We start from the raw sequence: 18966 nt of genomic DNA on the forward strand, positions 1-18966 counted from the left end.
CCCCCCCCCCCCCCCCCCCCCCCCCGCCATGCCTCAGCCGCATTCCAGGGCCCAGCGGTTCCGACCACCTTGAGCAGGGCATACCTGACCTCTGACCTCTGGCCCCTGATGGCCAAATGGCTAGGGCCTAGAGTCCCTCTAGGAAGCCCCTCCTGGAGGGTGAAAGCTTCTTTTTTTAAATTTAATTTAATTTTAATTCAATTAATTAACATACAGTGTATTATTCACTTCAGAGGTAGAGATCAGTGATTCATCAGTCTTATATAATACCCAGTGCTCAATACATCACATGCCCTCCTTAATGTCCATCCCCCAGGTACCCCATCCCCCCACCCCACCCCTCAAGCAAGCCTCAGTTTGTTTCCTGAGATTAAGAGTCTCTTATGGGGGCGCCTGGGTAGTTCAGTCGTTGGGCGTCTGCCTTCGGCTCAGGTCATGATCCCAGGGTCCTGGGATCGAGCCCCGCATCGGGCTCCCTGCTCAGCGGGGAGTCTGCTTCTCCCTCTCCCTCTCCCCCTGCTTGTGTTCCCTCTTTCGCTGTGTCTCTCTCTGTCAAATAAATAAATAAAAATCTTAAAAAAAAAAAAAAAAGAGTCTCTTATGGTTTGTCTCCCTCTCTGATTTCATCTTGTTTTATTTTTTCCTCTCTTCCTCTATGATCCTCTGTTTTGTTTCTTAAATTCTACGTATCAGTGAGATCATATGATAATTGTCTTTCTCTGATTGGCTTATTTTGCTTAGCATAACACCCTCTAATTCCATCCACGTTCTTGCAAATGGTAAGATTTCATTTTCTTGTTGGCTGCATAATATTCCATTGTATATATACAGCACATCTTCTTTATCCATTCATCTGTTGATGGCCATCTAGGCTCTTTCCACAGTTTGGCTATTGTGGACATTGCTGCTATAAACATTGGGGTGCACGTACCCCTTCGGATCCCTACATTTGTATCTTTGGGGTAAATACCCAGTAGTGCAATTGCTGGGTTGTAGGGTAGCTCTATTTTCAACTTTTTGAGGAACCTCCATACTGTTTTCCAGAGTGGCTGCACCAGCTTGCATTCCCACCAACAGTGTAGGAGGGTTCCCCTTTCTCCGCATCCTCGCCAACATCTGTCGTTTCCTGACTTGTTAATTTTAGCCATTCTGACCGGTGTGAGGTGGTATCTCATCATGGTTTTGATTTGTATTTCCCTGATGGCAAGTGATGTGGAGCATTTTTTCGTGTGTCTGTTGGCCATCTGGATGTCTTCTTTGCAGAAGTGTCTGTTCATTGGAAGCTACTTTATCCCAGCCTGGCACAGATGTGTTGCAGGGAGAGGGAGTCAAAGATTCGGGCATCCCCATGGCCACCAGCGGCAGCATCTCCACCTGCCTGTGCCAGGTCATGGGGCTGGGTGACTGGGCATGGTCCCCGAGGTGGTCACAGCCAGCACAGCATCTGAAGGGGCCAGGAGAGAGGGTGTTTGAGCTGCCCTGAAGGAGGGGGCTCTTTTGGCCTAGCAGCCCCGGGAGCTGCACAGTGAAGACTAGGGTGGGTCAGGATTCCAGGGACGTGGGGTGAGTCAGCAAGTGCATTAGGATGGGGCTGGAAGCAGAGATGGACCAGGCGGTGCTGAGCCTGGGGCAGGGGTGGTCGGGGAGCAGTGCACAGGGAGGCCAGGCACCCTGGGGAGGCAGCACAGACAGGGTCACAACCTCATGGGAGAGGGCGGGGCAAGCAGCAGGGAGACCCCGAGAAAGGGCTGAGGACAGCAGATTCCCGGTCGCAGGGGAGCCACCCCGAAGGGTAGCATGGGGTTTACAGTTTAGAACCCACCAAGGACTTCCTTCTCTCACCCAGTGGGCCTTCTAACGGGACAGTTCTGTGCTCTTGCTGTCCTTCCCTGTCCTTTTCTCAGTTATGATTAGTATTTATTTCACATCATCATTTCCTTTTTGCTGGTCTGCTCAGTGCAGTTTCCACCTGTTAACCAGTAGGTTCTCCTGGGAACGACAAGCTCTGGGGGGAGGGTCTTCGCAGCGCTGACCGTGGAGGGGGACACCTCCGACAGCAGCGTTCCAGGGGACGGGGTGGCAACTGCACTTAAGCTCAATGGAAATTATGACAATTTTAATAGTTCCTATAATTAGGAAATATCCTAATTCTAAGGATTATGGAGCAGGGCATTTCTGCAAGGACTAAAGATCTTAGCTCAAAGGAGTGACAGGCTCAGGGCCATCAACTTCCAACTCAGACACTCTCAGAGTGGGGACTGTGGTAAGCAGAATTCTAAGGCCCCCAAGGACTCCTGCACTGGTGTCCGTGCCCTGCATAATCCCAGAATAAAATGGGTTTTACACCCATGATAAGATTATTCATATGGCACAGCTGAGGTAAAAAGGGAGATTATCTTGGATGAGACTTACTGAATTAGGTGGGACCTTAAAATAATAGGTCCCTTCCTAGGGAAGAGATCAAAGTGTGAAAGAGACTCCATGCAAAGGAGATTCTCCACTGCTGAAGGGGCCATGTGGCAAGAAATGTGGGTGGCCTCTAGGAGCTGACATATCATAGTCAAAATACTAAAAGACAAAGAGAAAACCTCCAAAATCACAAGATAAAAATGACTTCTCACATATGAGAAAACCCAATAAGATCAACACCTAACTTCTCATCAGAAACAATGGAGGGCAGGAAACAATGAGATGACATATTCAGTCATTCTTTTAATGACTCAAGCAAGAATCCTAAATTCTGGAAAGTGATCTTTGGGAAATTAAAGTAAAATAAAGGCAGTCCAAGACAAACAAAGACAGAGAACTTCCTGCTAGAAGACCTGCCTCACAAGAAATACTAACGAAAGTTCTTCACAAGATGGAGGCATGGAAGATCCTGAACTCATCTCCTTCCAAGGACACAACAAATTTACAATTGCATATGGAGGAATTCCTTCTGAAAAAGCCCTGAAAACTGGATGAGCAGAGCCTCCACAACAAAGGACAAAAAGGCAGCACTGAAATGCGTAGGAGTGGGACGCCTGGGTCGTTCAGTAGGTTAAGCATCTGCCTTTGGTTCAGGTCATGATCCCAGGGTCCTGGGATCCAGCCCCACATCAGGCTCCCTGCTCAGTGAGGAGTCTGCTTCTCCCTCTCCCTCTGCCCCTGCTTGTGGGCAAAGGAAACCATCACCAAAAGGAAAAGGCAACCTACTGAACAGGAGAAGATATTTGCAAGTCATCCATCTGCTAAGGGGTCAATATTCAAAATATATAAAGAACTCGTACAACTCAACAATAAAAAGAAAAGCAACCTGATTAAAAAATGGGCAGAGGATCTGAATAGACATGTTTCCAAAGACATGCAGATGACCAACAGACACATGAAAAGACATTCAACATCACTAATTATTGGGGAAATGCAAACCAAAGCCACAATGAGATATCACCTCACACCTGTTAGAATGGCTAATGTCAGAAACACAAGAAATAACGAGTTTTGGCAAAGATGTGGGAAAAAGGGACCCTCGTGCACTGTTGGTGGGAATGCTAATTGGTGCAACCACTGTGGAAAACAGTATGGAGTTTCCTCAAAAAAATAAGAATAGAAATGCCCTACGATCCAGCTATTCCACTCCTGGGTATTTATCTGAAGAAACCAAAAACACTAATTCAAACAGGTATCTGCACGCTTATGGTCATAGCGCATTATTTACAATAGTCACGATATAGAAAGAACCCAAGCGTCCATCGGTGGATGAACGGTTAGAGGGTGTGGTGTACACGCGCATGCGCGCACACACACGAGCGCGCGCACGAGCACGCACACGCACGCATGGACGCGCGCGCACACACGAACGCGCGCACTGTAGAATATTACTCAGCCAGAAAAAAAAAGAACGAAATCTTGCTGCTTTTCAGCACATGGATGGATCTTGAGGGTATAATGCTGCATGAAATAAGTCAGATAAAGGCAAATGCGTGATTTCACTCACGTGGAATCTGAACAAACAAATCAGCACGTGAACTCGTGGATGCGGAGAAGGGGCTGACGGCCGCCCGAGGGAAGGGGTCGGGGTGGGTGCGGTGGGTGCGGGGTGTCAGTTGTAAGTGATGGTGGTCAGTAGTCTCCGGTGACCACCGCGCAGCGTCTACAGACGTCAGGTATGAGGTCGTAGGCCTGAAGCTTACGTGTGGTGTCATGCACCACTTTTACCTCCGTTTTAACAAAAAGAAGGTTCTTCACGCTGAGAAGGATAGGCATGGCGTCCAGCTTCTCGGCGCAGGCGCGCTGGGCCAGGCCGGCCCGGTAGAGCTGCGAGCGGACACACCGGTGTGGACCGAAGCCACGGGCTACCCGGCACCGGCAGTAGATGCAGAACTTGACTGTAAGGCCGCAGGGCCGCAGGGGGCCGGGCGGGGACACGCGGGGGCCGCCCAGACCCCCGCCAGCCCCCGCCCTGGCAGAAGCAGCCCTTCCCGCCTCGCCGGAGGGCGCGTGGGTGGCCGACCCCGGCTGCCGCGTGGAGACACGCTGCCTACCCTCCCGTAAGAAATGAGGCCCGGTTATCGTCCCCTGGAGCGGGAACTGGCCTTGCGCCTCATTTGACCAGAAGAATGCGGAGGAAGTGACGGCGCGGCTGCGTCACGCCTTGACCTTGAGAACCCGACAGGGGCGGGACTTCCGGGACGGCTATGTGACCCCTCCCTCTGGGTTTTGACCAAAGGGCACACGGCGTCTATTCTAGGAGGTCTGCCGTCTGGGTGAGAGAAGCAGAACCCGGGGCATTGGGGCCAGAACCCCCTCCCTCCCAGCCGGCGTTCCCGGGCCTGGAAGCTCCACCCCGAGCGCGTGTGGCCGGCCGCTGGGCGGAGGGTCCATTGGGCAGCACCGGCTGAGGCCCACCACGCCCCCAACACCCACGGGCGGAGCAGGGGCCTTCCTCCGGGAGAAGCAGCCTCCCCTGGCCGCCGCCCCCAGCGAGAGGCCGCCGGGACGCGTGGCTGCGCGGGCTGACTTCCTCAGGGCGAGTGTGCCGATGTCGGAGACGGGGAGATCCTCGCGGTGAAGAATGAGGAAAGCGGAAGGCTTGAAACAGCACACATTTATTCTCTTACAGTCCCGGAGGCCGGAAGCTCAGGCAGAGTACTGTGGGTTAAAATCGAGGTGTGTACGGGACGGTTCCTTCTGGAGGTTCCGGGGGGAATTCACTGGGCGCAGCGTCCAGCGCTTGGGGCCACATCACTCCAGTCTCTCCCCACCATCACTTTGCCTTCTCTTCTCCTGTAACCGAATCTCCCTCTGCTTCCGTCTCACAAAGATACTCATGATGACATCGAGGGCTCGGCTGGGTAACCCACAACAATCTTCCCACCTCAAGATCCTTAACTTAGCCATACCTGCAAGGTTCCTTTTGCCGTATAAGGTAACATTCGTGGCTTTCAGGGACGAGGATCTAGATCTCCGTGGAGGGTGTTCTTCAGCCCGTGGCCCTGGCTGACAGCGAGGCGTTCCCCGACCACACACTGATCCATCAGCAAAGGATGGTGCTTCACTGGCGGGGGGAGCTTAAGGCCAAGCTTTGCCCAGTTGGTGGATGAACCCCAAGCTGCGCCTTCCAGATGGGACTTCTAGGAAGCCAGGCTTCAATATAAGACCCCGGGGGTGGGGGCGAGGGGTCCGAGTAGTGACATCATAGACTGCACACTGGAGGAAGAGACTTCACAGGAGAGTCCAACAAGCCACCAGATTAATAAACTAACAAAACAGCAAGATCAACAAGCCCGAGGAGGGATTGGCTAATCATGCTCCAGAATCACTATAATAGATCATCTCGAATGTCCAGTTTTCAACAAAAAGTTATGAGACAGGCAAAGAAACAGAAGAATGTGGCAGCTGCCTGGGAGGGGTAGGTAACAGGAACTGCCTTTGAAGCCCAGACGTTGGGCTTCGCAGACAAAGACACTGAAGCCCTGCTTGGGCAGGCGCTCACGAGCTGGGCGGCTGCAGGGCAGGGGCGGTCCTGCACGGGCACCACCGCTATTGCTGGAGCCCCAGCCCACGCAGCAGTGACCGCCACCCTGGACCCCTCCACCTGGAGCCCCTGCTGACCCCTCCACCGAGGCTCACCCACTACCTTACTTCCCACTGTGTGTGCTGCACACGAGGGACCCACGTTAGAGCTGACGGCCTGTGGCAACGAGCTCATGATCCTGGGACTCACCCGTCTTCCCAAGTCCCCCATCAACCTAATGGAAAAGTGACCATCAGTGGAGGGTCCTGCACATTCCCAGCTGGTTAGTGGCCCCTCTGAGGGTGGGACACCATTGGGATGTGTCTGTCTTCAGGGGTCAGGTCTCTGGGGACAGGCTCACCCTGCACTCACACAGCCCCTTCCAGGGTGGGGCCTCACATTTAGTAAAATTTGCAAAAGTGAAATAATCACCGTCGGTGAAAGCTCTCTTCCCACCACAGCCTGCTTTCAGTCACTCCGTCCGTGCTGCATGGAACTGGAGGGGCACTGCTCAGGAGGTCGAGCTGGGGCGACATTTAGTCTGGGTTTAGCAGGGACGCCACGTCCTGGAATGGTTAAGCTATTGCTGTCAGTCTGGTGTGCAAATGGCTTCCAGGGACACATGGGCCTCCCTCCGCGCTGGGCGTCAGGACACCTTGGGCCGATGCAATTGGCTAATGAGTGTCATCAGTTCAAAAAATATCCAAGGTCATTTAGTCACAAACAAGAAAACCACAAAGGCCCTGAAATCTTAGGGCTCATATGTAGATGAAATTTGATAGACGGCTCCTCAAATTTAACAATTCTAAAAACTTACACCATATATTTTTTTAAAGATTTTATTTATTTGACAGAGAGAGACACAGCGGGAGAGGGGACACAAGCAGGGGGAGTGGGAGAGGGAGAAGCAGACTCCCCACTGAGCAGGGAGCCCCATGTGGGGCTCAATCCCAGGACTCTGGGATCATGACCTGAGCCGAAGGCAGACGCTTAACGACTGAGCCACCCAGGCGCCCCAAAACTTACACCATATTACCCACAGGAGCCATTATCTGAAAACAACTTTTCTAAGCTATAGTAAAAAAAAACCCTTAATCAAACATGTTAGAAAAGAGACTGAATTATCTTCTCTCTGTAGATAGACGATGACATCACAAATGTATTGTATGACCTCACTGATATGAGGAATTCTTAATCTCAGGAAACAAACTGAGGGTTGCTGGTGTGCTGGGGGTGGGAGGGATGGGGTGGCTGGGTGATAGACACTGGGGAGGGTATGTGCTATGGTGAGCGCTGTGAATTGTGCAAGACTGTTGAATCTCAGATCTGTACCTCTGAAACAAATAATGCAATATATGTTAAGAAAAAAAAAAAAAAGAGAAGATAGTAGGAAGGGAAGAATGAAGGGGGGGAAATCGGAGGGGGAGACGAACCATGAGAGACGATGGACTCTGAGAAACAAACTGAGGGTTCTAGAGGGGAGGGGGGTGGGAGGATGGGTTAGCCTGGTGATGGGTATTAAAGAGGGCACGTTCTGCATGGAGGACTGGGTGTTATGCACAATGAATCATGGAACACTATATCTAAAACTAATGATGTAATGTATGGTGATTAACATAACAATAAAAAATTTTTTAAATGTCATTTTTTTATTTTAAGTAACGTCTACACCCAAGGTGGGCTCGAACTCACAACCTCGAGATCAAGAGTTGCACGCTCCACCAACTGAGCCCGCCAGGCGCCCCAAACGTTGTCATCCTAATAGACCATCAGAGCATGCATCCAAAAAGCATAAGGGAAAAGTGTTAGAGAAATATTTCAGGAAGATAATTCATGACATTATGTTGGTTCTCTGTGTTTTGTGATGTTTGTGATACCGGTCAACTCTAAAAATTTATGTTACGTGTTAGGATTTCTTTTCTCACTCTATTCACTTGGTTTCAGGTATATGATTTTGTCTTCTATTTTTGAAAACAGCACTATTCAGGAAAGAGTTAACACAGCGGGGCTCAGACCGCTCTCCTTTGTAAGATGCACTCAGGATGCCTCAGATGTTGACACTTTGCTAAGGGCAAGAGGCAATCCTAGCCTGACTCCCCCTCCCTGATCCTGTGAGTCTACATTAACATTAGCCAGCATCTGGGAGCTTCAATTTCAGGAAGGCTCCTGCCATTCCCTAAGAGTGGCTCAATGAGCCTAATCTGTACAAACAAATATGGTTTATGCTGAACTCCTGCCTTCCTCCTAGGCACCTGGGGTTGGGGTACGTGCCAGACCCTGCCCAGCCCCCGCGAATGCCCTAGGTGCTGAGTCTCCACTCACTGCTGGGGGTGTAGTGTGTCCTGGGGAGAAGGTTCGGGAAACTGTGCTTGGTTCCCTAACTTTGCCACATGAGCCTTATTCCTTTGCTGATTTAGATTACTATCCTTTCTCTGTAATAAATCTCAGCCACAAGTTCAACAATCTGTGCCAAATCCTACAAGCCCTCCAAGCAAATCACTGAACCCAGGAGTGGTCTTGGGGATCCCAAACATAGCTCCCAAATTTGTGTACATGTTAGGCCCCCAACCCTGGATCTACCCATGGTTACAGCACGGGGTCAGAGAGCCAAGGGGGCAGGAATGGCCTGCTAAGGTGGAGATGCTACCAGGTTGGAGGCTTTGTTCCCAGGGGTGGAGGGAACACTCCCCCCAATTGACACAATGAAGGTCCCACGGATCTGGAGGGAGCAGCCACCACCCGGCCGCTCTGGGCCCTGTGCTGCTTAGGCTACTGAACGTCCTGGGCTACCAGTGTCACTGCTATGCAACCGGGACAGGACAGCTGTGGGGACACCGGTGGGGCTTCCACACGCATCAATGGACAGCCACTGCAGTCTCGACCCGATTAGAACAGGGACAACACAAGCTCAAACTGCTGGGGAAAACGGCCCGGTCACTACACCCATAACCAGCTAGGTCCAGCCGAAGAACTGACAGCGGGGACATGGCGGGTGGTGAGTCACAGAGGAGGCCAGCCATCACGGCTTCAGACCAGGCACAGGGGCAGGGCCGAGGCTGGCTCCCAGCCCGTGTGCTGCATTCATCTAGGAGACCAGTACCTTGACGGGGACACCGTGCTTGCAAGACTCGGGCTCTTGCCTGCTACAGTGTGTCCATTCTACCTGCTCTTCTTATGGCCTGATGTTGATCTTGCTTCTCTTGTGGGGCAGGGTCCATGTCCCCTCCCTTGAGCCTGGGCACACCTTTGTGACCACCTTGACCCATATAGTCTGGTGGGAATAACACTATATGACTTCTGAGGCTAGGTGCATACGTACCCACCTTGTTGTCTTTTGAGGTCACCTTGGAGTCCAGGCGCCATGCTTGCAGGAAGCATTGGCTGCACGGAGAGGCCACCAACCCGGATGAGGTCCTGACCAACAGCCAGCATCAATCACCAAAGATGTGAGAGAGGAAGCCCTCAAGACCACAGCTGTCACCATTCGCAGTGACCACCGGCAGGAAGGATCCTAAGTGCAAACCAACTAGATGAGCCCAGGCAACCCTCAGGACTGCAAGACTCGATAATATAATTGCTTTTTGTTATTCAAAGTCACTAAGGTTATGCAAACGAGGAAAAGAAAGTCTTAAATGCCCTATTGATGTGGGAAGCAAAGGCAGAAGAAAAATTATTAGATCTCCTTACAGCCCCCTGACAAGTCCTTGGAACAGGCAGAGGGACCTTCCTCTAGGGGCTCAGCTGCCTGGATGTTGACACTCCGCTAAGGGCAAGAGGCAATCCTAGCCTGACTCCCCCGCCCCCATCCTGTGAGTCTACATTAACATACAAAAAGTCCTTTAGAAATCTCCTTTATCTCTAACCACCCCCCAAGCATATGACCCACTGATCTACATCTGAAGGGTCTCATGACTAAGGTTTTATTAGACAGTAATAAATAACCCTTTCCCAACAATAGCTAGCCCCCTCGAGGTCCTGGAAATCTTGCTTCCAAAATTCCTTAGAGACTTACGCTCTCCCTAACCCCCTCCCAACTTGAAAGTGTATAATGGGTCACTCCTCATGACCCCAGCGTGGCTCTTTCTGCCCACGGGTTCTGTCCCTGTGCTTTAATATAACCACTTTTTTTTTTTAAAGAAAGATTTTATTTATTTGTCAGAGAGAAAGCACACAAGCAGGGGGAGTGGGAGAGGGAGAAGCAGACTCCCCGCTGAGCGGGGAGCCTGATGCAGGACTCAATCCCAGGACCCTGGGATCATGACCTGAGCTGAAGGCAGACGCCCAACCAACAGAGCCACCCAGGCGTCCCTAAAATCACCTTTATGCACCCAAGACATCTTGAGAATTCTTTCTTGGCGGTTGGCTTCGAACCCTAACATCTTTCCTACATCGCTATCTAAAGAGAATGAGGGGCACCTGGGTGGCTCAGATGGTTAATGCCTGATGCCTTTGGCTCAGGTCATGACCTCAGGGTCCTGGAAGTGAGTCCTGCCAAGGGATCCCAGGTCAGCAGGCAGTCAGCTTCTCCCTCTGCCTGCTGCTCCCTTCTGCTCATGCTCTCTAATGAATAAATAAAATCTTTTAAAAAATAATATAAAAAGAATATGAGCATGCCTGTGTACGATACAAATTATGCGTCAATTTTTTTAATGAACAAATGTAAACACTAAACGGTAAGAAAACAAAAAAAAACACAAGGTGTGCCTCAGCTTGGGAGAATGAATGCATTTATGGCTGCGGAAGAACTAGAAACCATCAGAGACAGGACGCCGCTTCCTTCCAGCACGAGCTGCGCTCGCCCGCCGATCCCGCAAGGAGCCTCCGCGGACGCGGAGCGGCAGAGGCCAGCCAGCGGGCGAGCCAGGGCCGGGGGGGCGCAGGTGCAGGCGCGGGGCGGGGCTGGCGCGGGGCGGGGCTGGCGGGGGCGGGGCCAGCGGGGCGCAGGCGCGGCGGGAGTCCTGAGAGCTTTGCGAGCCGGCGTAGGCGCGTGCGGCAAAAGCCAGGGAGGTCCCGGGGAGCATAAGGACCGCCCCCACGACAAACCCAAGGGGGCGCGACCGGGGGTTCTTGCCCGAGCCGGTCCCCACCTCTGGCAGCCGTGGGAAAGCTCATCAAAACGGCCGCGGGCACAGCCCTCCTCCCCTGGGTCCGCACATTCCCGGGGCCGGAAGTGAGGAAAGTGGCGCCGCGGGGGAGCGTAGTTTCCCACGACCGGAAGTAGAGAAAGTGGGGCCGCCTGGCGCCCTGGGGGAACCGTAGTTCTCCGAGGCCGGAAGTGGGGGGGGGTCGGACCGGCGGAAACCGTAGGCCCCTGGGAGGTCGGAAGTGGGGGTAGAGCCGCCGGGAGCTGTAGTTTTGAGGGAGGCGGAAGCACGGCTAGCAGCCGGGCGACATGGCGGGCCTGGAGCTCCTGTCGGACCAGGGCTACCGGGTAGACGGACGGCGCGCGGGGGAGCTGCGCAAGATCCAGGCGCGGATGGGCGTGTTCGCGCAGGCCGACGGCTCGGCCTACATCGAGCAAGGCAACACCAAGGCGCTTGCGGTGGTCTACGGGCCGCACGAGGCGAGTGGGCATGCGCGAGCCGGGCGGGGTGCGCGGGGCCTACGGGCTGAGCTGAGGCTCTGGAGGCCCGGCTGGCGCGCCTCCGTTCACGCAGCCCATCTTCTCCGTCGCGGCTCGCTCGGAGTCCAAGCCGAGGTCCTTGCAGTGTGGTGCACCGCGGTCCCCACCTTTCGCACCGGCCGCCGTCCCCTCCGCCCTGCACCCATCCTTGCTATTCCTGGAAGCTCCAGGCGCGCTCCCGCTCTCTCCTCCGCCTCCTGCTCCTCTCGGCGGCCCACTCCGACGTCATCCTCCGGGGGCCGCCTCCCCCGACCACCTTACTCACGTGGCGAGCCGCCTCCCCTACCACCACACCCTTCCCTGCCTTTCCAAAACCGGTCACCTCAGACATCAATTCACCTAGCCCTTCGTTTAACTCCTCACGGGAACGTAAACTCCGCGAGGACAGGGACTGTAAATAAAACCTGGTTTTAGTGCCATGTCTCCATTCCTGGAGAAGGGAAGAGCGCTGGGGTGGAAACAAGCGTGGCGCGTTTGCAGAGCAGAAGGGCTGCTCGTGGGGAGATGGGGAAGAACTCAAGATGGGATCGAGGCGTCTCTAGGGACGCAAGAACTCGCCGCCTTGTAGACCGGGGAAACTAGGATTTTATCTCACACGTGATGGGGAAGCTTTGCGAGGCAGTAGAATATGTGAATGTGTAGAGGAGACGAAATCAGACTTGATATTTGTGGATATACCCGCTCTGGCTACAAATGGAGAATGGGTTGGGAGGAGATGAGGCGGGGATGGAAACAGGCCTGTTAAGAGAAATCATACCCAGGCACGATGGTGGCTTAGAGACTGGCCAACCGGCGCTCCCACAAGCTGTTGCGGAGGTAAAGTAGCTGTGCTTCTGGAAATGGAAGTAGAAGGAGCGTGAGAGGGAAGCTGAGGTCTGGGGCCTGAGCCAAAGGAAGGGTAGTGTGAGCTGGGGAGCAGTGAGCCTGGCTCATGTGTCCTTCCTCCCCCAGATCCGGGGCTCCCGAGCACGAGCCCTGCCAGACAGGGCCCTGGTGAACTGTCAGTATAGTTCTGCGACCTTCAGCACAGGCGAACGCAAGCGGCGACCACACGGGGACCGTAAGTCTTGTGAGATGGGCCTGCAGCTGCGTCAGACCTTCGAGGCCGCCATCCTTACGCAGCTGCACCCGCGCTCCCAGATTGATATATATGTGCAGGTGAGCAAGCAGCAGCCATCAACCCAGGGAGGGAGAGGGTTGGAGGGGGAGGTGGGGATGGCAGTCAGGGGTCAAGAGCCTAAGGGACTGATGCCACTGGGGGGTTCCTGCAGGTGCTGCAGGCAGACGGTGGGACCTATGCAGCTTGTGTGAATGCAGCCACGCTGGCAGTGCTGGATGCCGGAATACCCATGCGGGACTTTGTGTGTGCCTGCTCAGCTGGCTTTGTGGACAACACAGCTCTGGCGGACCTCAGCCACGTGGAAGAGGCAGCTGGTGGTCCTCAGCTGGCCCTGGCCTTGCTGCCGGCCTCAGGCCAGATTGCACTCCTTGAAATGGATGCCAGGCTACATGAGGACCACCTGGAGCAGGTGCTAGAGGCCGCTGCCCGGGCTGCCCGGGACGTGCACACACTGCTGGACCGTGTGGTTCGGCAACATGTACGTGAGGCCTCTATTTTGCTAGGGGACTGAGCATCTGGTCCCCTCATGCCCAGAATAAAACCCACACATAATCTGCTGTATTTTGATCTCCCCACAGCACTACTACACCCTCAGAGCCTGGCCTGGTGCTTGCCCCTGGGGTGACTAGGGACCATCCCCATCCCCCACACATGAAATACATACCTCTTGCAGCCTCAAGGCTCACAGCCTGAGGGGGGGGGGCGGGGAGTGTGTCCCTGGATGAACAGAGCAGTTGTGCCAGGAAGGGTTCAAGGCAGCTGAGCAGTGAGACGTGGCCTGGCATAACGAGCCAAGCCACTGGACTGGAGTCTGTTTTCACGCCAGCATATCCGGGGCCCACCATGGAGATGTGGGGGCCATGCCCCACATCCTCTGGACTATAGCTTGAACTGAATGGCCCCTTCCACCCTAGGAGCCCTTGGGGCCTACTTAACCTCAGACTCCAAAAGTACAACAGATAACATGTTCTCACCTGGGGGAAGGGGTTGCGAAGGGGTCTTCACTACATACGCACAGACGCGCACGCGCCGCCTGCCTGAACCCCAAACACTGGCCTTTGCAGCCCTCACCCAGGCACCTCCTGATCTGAATAGGAGTGCTCCCCACTTTCTACTCCACATACCCCAGCTCTTTTGAAACCCTTTTGGCCAAGAGTACCATCTGCACCTTCCTCCCGGTGGTCATCTGACCCTGATAACTTTGGTGCTGGGCTCACACTGTGATTTCCCTTCTGCACTCACTGCCATTTTTGACCAACATCCATAGAAATGAATCTGCCAATGCCTTGGTCTCAGTCCACGGGAACCCTCTTCCTTCCCTACCCACCCATGGCACCCAGGCCTGTCATTGCCCGTAGCAGCACGTTCAACATCCTGGGGCGTCCGTGCTCTCCAGTTTCCCTCCCACCTGTCCTGTTCATCCCCTCCCTGATTCTCGCTCTCCCCAACCAGCCGCGGCGGCAGCTGGTCGTCTTCACTGCTTTCCTCTGGCGCAGTACACCTGCCGGCCGGTCGTCCTGGAGGCGGGTCCTCCTGGAGGCCGCTCCCGGCGGGCGGAGACACTCCCACCGCAGTCCAGCCCCGCACGACCTCTGCTCTGGGCATGCGCGGCGGCGCGAGGGCCTTCGGGACCGGAAGTGCGAGCGGGCGCGGGGCTTCGGGTCCGGCGGGAGCGCGGCGCGGGTTAGGCGGCTGGGGCTGGCGGGCGAGCGCGGCCCCGGAGCCGCCCCTCCTCGCCATGGGCCTCCTGTCGGACCCGGTGCGCCGGCGCGCCCTCGCCCGCCTCGTGCTGCGTCTGAACGCGCCGCTCTGGTGAGCGCTGGGCCCAGGGAGGCGGGGCCCGGAGGACCCGGGGCTCGAGCTGCCGACGCCCCCACCCCCCGCGGGCTGCTCGCGCCAGTCGCGTCGCGCCCGTGGGCCTCGCTCGGGGCATCGGGTCTGGGGCTCAGCCCTCCCGTCCGACGTCCCGAGTGCCGGGACTCCGGGGCCAGGTCCCTCAGACACGCCCCCGCCATCCCCGGTGCAGAGGTGGAGGCCACGGGCGGGAGTCCCCGGACGCGCTAATGCTCCGGGGCCCCCTCCACCCTCTCCCTGCAGCGTGCTCAGCTACGTGGCGGGCATCGCCTGGTTCCTGGCGCTGGCTTTCCCGCCGTTGACCCAACGCACTTACATGTCGGAGAACGCCATGGGCTCCACCATGGTGGAGGAGCAGTTTGCGGGCGGAGACCGTGCCCGGAGCTTTGCCCGAGACTTTGCTGCCCACCGCAGGAAGTCGGGGTGAGCGGAGAGCTGCGGGTACGGGGAGACAGTGGTGCTCAAAGCCAGGGAGCTCTGCCCAGCGGCTCTCGTTGTGTCTCTAGGGCTCTGCCAGTGGCGTGGCTGGAGCGGACGATGCGGTCAGTGGGGCTGGAGGTCTACACGCAGAGTTTCTCCCGGAAACTGCCCTTTCCTGATGAGACCCACGAGCGCTATGTACTGTGGGGGAGGGGGTGTGCGTGGGACCAAAAAGCACCTCGAGAGGGCGGCTTGGGGCCGGGAAGCCCGGTGGTGGCGTGTCTTGGGGCCCCGGGAATCCCTGGTGGGCAGTCTAGGGCGACGAGGGAGAGGCTTCCGCCGTCCGGGGTGGGGTGGTGCTGACGCTTCTCCGATACTCACGCAGATGGTGTCAGGTACCAACGTGTATGGCATCCTGCGGGCCCCGCGCGCTGCCAGCACCGAGTCCCTGGTGCTCACCGTGCCCTGCGGCCCTGACTCCACCAACAGCCAGGCTGTGGGGCTGCTGCTGGCACTTGCTGCCCACTTTCGGGGTGAGGCTCAGGGGCTGCTGCTGGCAAGGGAGGGTTTGGCCACTGTCCCAGGCCCTGCTGACCTAGCTTCTGGCCTCCAGGGCAGATTTACTGGGCCAAAGACATCATCTTCCTGGTGACAGAACAAGATCTTCTGGGCACTGAGGCTTGGCTGGAGGCCTACCACGATGTCAACATCACCGGTGGGTGCTCTTGCCCTGGCCCCTCTGTCAGGCTCACTGTCCTCGTCGGCCCCCCATAGGCAGCTCCTTCACCTGCTCCTACAGGCATGCAGTCATCCCCTCTGCAGGGCCGGGCTGGGGCCATCCAGGCAGCTGTGGCCTTGGAGCTGAGCAGTGACGTGGTCACGAGCCTTGATGTGGCTGTGGAGGGGCTCAACGGGCAGCTGCCCAACCTCGATCTGCTCAACCTCTTCCAGACTTTCTGTCAGAAAGGGGGGCTGCTGTGTACTCTCCAGGGCAAGGTAAGGGGGGCAGCCTGCTGGGAAGTGTGGGCCCTGTGTGGGGCTTCTCTGACCTTGCCCCCAAACCCTCTAAGCTCCAGCCCCAGGACTGGACGTCCATAGACGGGCCGCTGCAGGGTCTGCAGACGCTGCTGCTCATGGTTCTGCAGCAGGCCTCTGGCCGTCCCCATGGCCCTCACGGCCTCTTCCTGCGCTACCGTGTGGAGGCCCTGACCATCCGTGGCATTAATAGCTTCCGACAATATAAGTATGACTTGGTGGCAGTGGGCAAGTAAGTGGCTTCTGGACCACCCTTCCATCTTGGGGTGGATTGGGGGGCGTCGGGGGGGCCTGGCTGGCCATGACGCCATCCCACCCTGGCAGGGCCCTGGAGGGCGTGTTCCGCAAGCTCAACCATCTCCTGGAGCGCCTGCACCAGTCCTTCTTCTTCTACCTGCTTCCCGCGCTTTCCCGCTTCGTCCCCATCGGCCTCTACATGCCTGCTGTTGGCTTTTTGCTCTTGGTCCTTGGTCTCAAGATATCCTCTGGACCCCGTGTCCACTTGTGGCCAGTCTCAGGTCCTCTCCACTCTAGGCTGGGGAGGACCCTCCGTACTTGAAGTGGGGGAGTGGGAGTGAGCCCCGGGTCCCCTGCCGGGCAGATTCCATCACACCTGTCGTCAGGATCCTTGACTAGACCACGCTCTGGAACTGTGGATGCAGTTGCATGAGGCCGGAGTGGGCCCCGAGGAGCCTGGGGGGGCCTCTGGACCTAGTCCTCCCCTCCTGCCAACACAGGTGACGGTCCCCCCGCTCCTGCTTTTGGGGTGGGCTTCCAGGGTTTCAGGTGATCGTTACTGCTGCAGTGCAGTCTTGATCGGTGGGGTGGTGGTGAGGATCCTTGGGGCTCCCCTGGCCCCAGGGCCCATCTCCCCAGTGTCCGTGTGCTCTTGCAGACCGTGGGGCTGGCCTCGCTTGTGGCGCCCTTGCTGATCTCACAGGCCATGGGCCTGGCCCTTTACATCCTGCCCGTGCTGGGCCAACACGTGGCCACCCAGCACTTCCCCGTGGCCGAGGCCGAGGCCGTGGTGCTGACCCTGCTGGCCATCTACGCAGCGGGCCTGGCCCTTCCACACAGCACCCAGCGGTGAGGAGCTAGGCCGGGTGGGGGAGGGCGGGGGCACCCTGGCCGCACACGCACCGCCTCTGAGCCCCTCGCCTCGCAGGGTGGTGAGTGCACAGGCCCCAGACAGAGGCTGGATGGCGCTGAAGCTGGTGGCCCTCATATACCTGGTGCTGCAGTTGGCCTGCGTCGCCCTCACCAACTTCTCGCTGGGCTTCCTGCTGGCTGCCACCATGGTGCCCGCTGCTGCCCTCACCAAGCCCTGTGGGCCCCGGTACGTGCGGTGCCACGCCCCAAGCCCAGGCCCTGTGCTCCTTACCACCACTGTGCCCTCCCGCGGGACCCCCTCGCCCACTCGGTGTCTGTGCCCCCCCAGAGCCCGACCTGACCCTGCCCCTCCACCCAGGCCGCTCTACGCCGCCCTGCTGGTGCTGACGAGCCCGGCCGCCACACTGCTGGGCGGCTTGTTCCTGTGGCGGGAGCTGCGGGAGGCTCCAGTGTCGCTGGCCGAGGGCTGGCAGCTCTTCCTGGCTGCGCTGGCCCAGGGCATGCTGGAGCACCACACCTACGGCGCCCTGCTCTTTCCGCTGCTGGCTCTGGGCCTCTACCCCTGCTGGCTGCTCTTCTGGAACGTGCTCTTCTGGAAGTGATGTGTGGCCCACGGCCCTGCAGCGTCAGGACTGGGGTGGGGACTCCACCCCCGTGTTGTCTCCTTCTTGGGAAATAAACAGGAGTTTTGCTTCAGCTGCCCTTTGGGCTGTTGGCCAACTGTCTGCTGTCCGTGTGGGGCCCCCAGGCCCGTGGGCAAGAAGCTCTGCCTAAAGGCCTGGCCTTCCCACACACTTCCTTTCTGGAGGGCACTGCCCTGGTCCACTTACTGCTGGCAGGAGTGAGGGCCCAGCCACATGAGCCTCGGAGGAGAGCCTCGGGTGGACACTGGGCTTGGACTGAAAACGGCACGCGCAGACCCTGCCCTGGCCCCCGCCCCAGAGGCATCACGGTAGGAGGCAGGGTGCTGGGTAAGAGGAAACACAGTGGGAGCAGGGCTTGGGGCCTGACAGGACCTGAGGTCCCAGAGACCACACTGCTCTGTCTGCGGCGCTGGAGTTGAAGGGGCAAAGGGGTTGGAGCTGGAGCCCTGCAGAAAAGGCCTGGGGCGTGGGGAGTGGCACTGCCGAGGCCAGAACCTCGGTGTGGGTCTGGGAGGGGCACCTAGCCAGCTTCCTTGGAGCTGAGCCGGCCCAGGCCAGCCAACCCTAAGAGGCAGGCCAAGGTGGAACAGCCCACCCAGCACCACCTCGGGGCAGCAGGCCACGGGTCCTCTGAAAGGAGTCGGGAGGTTAGTGTCCATCCTGGAGGGAAGAAAGGGAAGAAGAAAGCAAAATGTAGCTTTTCAGCGATGCCAGGCCCACATCAGCTCCCCGGAAGGGTCTGATGGGGCGGCAGAGTGGCCCCACGCGGAGAGTGGACTTGGGACCAGTGTCCCTTCAGTGCCACACCCAGAATGGTGGGGCCTGGGAGGTCCTATGGAGGAAGCTCTAGCCCGCAGAGCCCTGCTGGTTCTCTGCTGATGGGCACCTCTGTGTCCGGCATTGTGGGGGATGGCGGTCGGCAAGGGTGTTGGAGACCCACTGTGACTAGCGGCCTGTCACTGGCCTGCTTGTTCCCAAGATCCAGCTGGGATCCCTTTATTGTTGAGCAAACTGTTCTGCTCCTGAGGCTGGAGAGAGACTCGGAGCCTCAGCATCCCAGGGTGCCTCCCAGGCTGGCTGCTGTTGAGTCTGACCTCTCATAGGTCAGGCCCCACTTCTCCGTGGCCTTGCTGTCCTCTAAGACGCACAGACGTCTCCGCTCTGT

The 18966-nt window shown here is 57.0% G+C and overlaps 2 protein-coding genes across 2 annotated transcripts; both read left to right on the top strand.

Moving 5' to 3' along the window:
• Window positions 1-11310: 11310 nt before the first annotated feature.
• EXOSC4 (exosome component 4) lies at window positions 11311-13285 on the top strand. The gene is made up of 3 exons (XM_032415736.1): window positions 11311-11558; window positions 12570-12776; window positions 12890-13285. Exons 1-3 carry the CDS (start codon window positions 11388-11390, stop codon window positions 13247-13249), a joined length of 738 nt encoding a protein of 245 aa, XP_032271627.1. The 5' UTR covers window positions 11311-11387; the 3' UTR covers window positions 13250-13285.
• Window positions 13286-14398: 1113 nt separating this feature from the next.
• Window positions 14399-17860, top strand: GPAA1 (glycosylphosphatidylinositol anchor attachment 1). Its single transcript, XM_032415709.1, has 12 exons — window positions 14399-14550; window positions 14836-15015; window positions 15099-15210; window positions 15398-15545; window positions 15626-15727; window positions 15812-16008; window positions 16083-16279; window positions 16372-16525; window positions 16689-16784; window positions 16943-17133; window positions 17213-17383; window positions 17516-17860. The coding sequence occupies exons 1-12, from the start codon at window positions 14477-14479 to the stop codon at window positions 17757-17759; spliced, it is 1866 nt and encodes a 621-aa protein (XP_032271600.1). The 5' UTR covers window positions 14399-14476; the 3' UTR covers window positions 17760-17860.
• The last annotated feature ends 1106 nt before the right edge of the window (window positions 17861-18966 follow it).

The sequence above is a fragment of the Phoca vitulina genome, unplaced genomic scaffold (genome assembly GCF_004348235.1).
Source record: "Phoca vitulina isolate PV1807 unplaced genomic scaffold, GSC_HSeal_1.0 scaffold18, whole genome shotgun sequence".
Taxonomy (NCBI): domain Eukaryota; kingdom Metazoa; phylum Chordata; class Mammalia; order Carnivora; family Phocidae; genus Phoca; species Phoca vitulina.

Coding starts and splice junctions, on each gene's coding strand:
- EXOSC4 (XM_032415736.1), top strand. CDS start 11,388: ATGGCGGGCCTGGAGCTCCTGTCGGACCAGGGCTACCGGGTAGACGGA. Junction 11,559..12,569: donor TGGTCTACGGGCCGCACGAG/GCGAGTGGGCAT, acceptor TTCCTCCCCCAG/ATCCGGGGCTCCCGAGCACG. Junction 12,777..12,889: donor AGATTGATATATATGTGCAG/GTGAGCAAGCAG, acceptor GGGTTCCTGCAG/GTGCTGCAGGCAGACGGTGG.
- GPAA1 (XM_032415709.1), top strand. CDS start 14,477: ATGGGCCTCCTGTCGGACCCGGTGCGCCGGCGCGCCCTCGCCCGCCTC. Junction 16,526..16,688: donor TCTTGGTCCTTGGTCTCAAG/ATATCCTCTGGA, acceptor TGACTAGACCAC/GCTCTGGAACTGTGGATGCA. Junction 16,785..16,942: donor CTCCCCTCCTGCCAACACAG/GTGACGGTCCCC, acceptor GTGCTCTTGCAG/ACCGTGGGGCTGGCCTCGCT.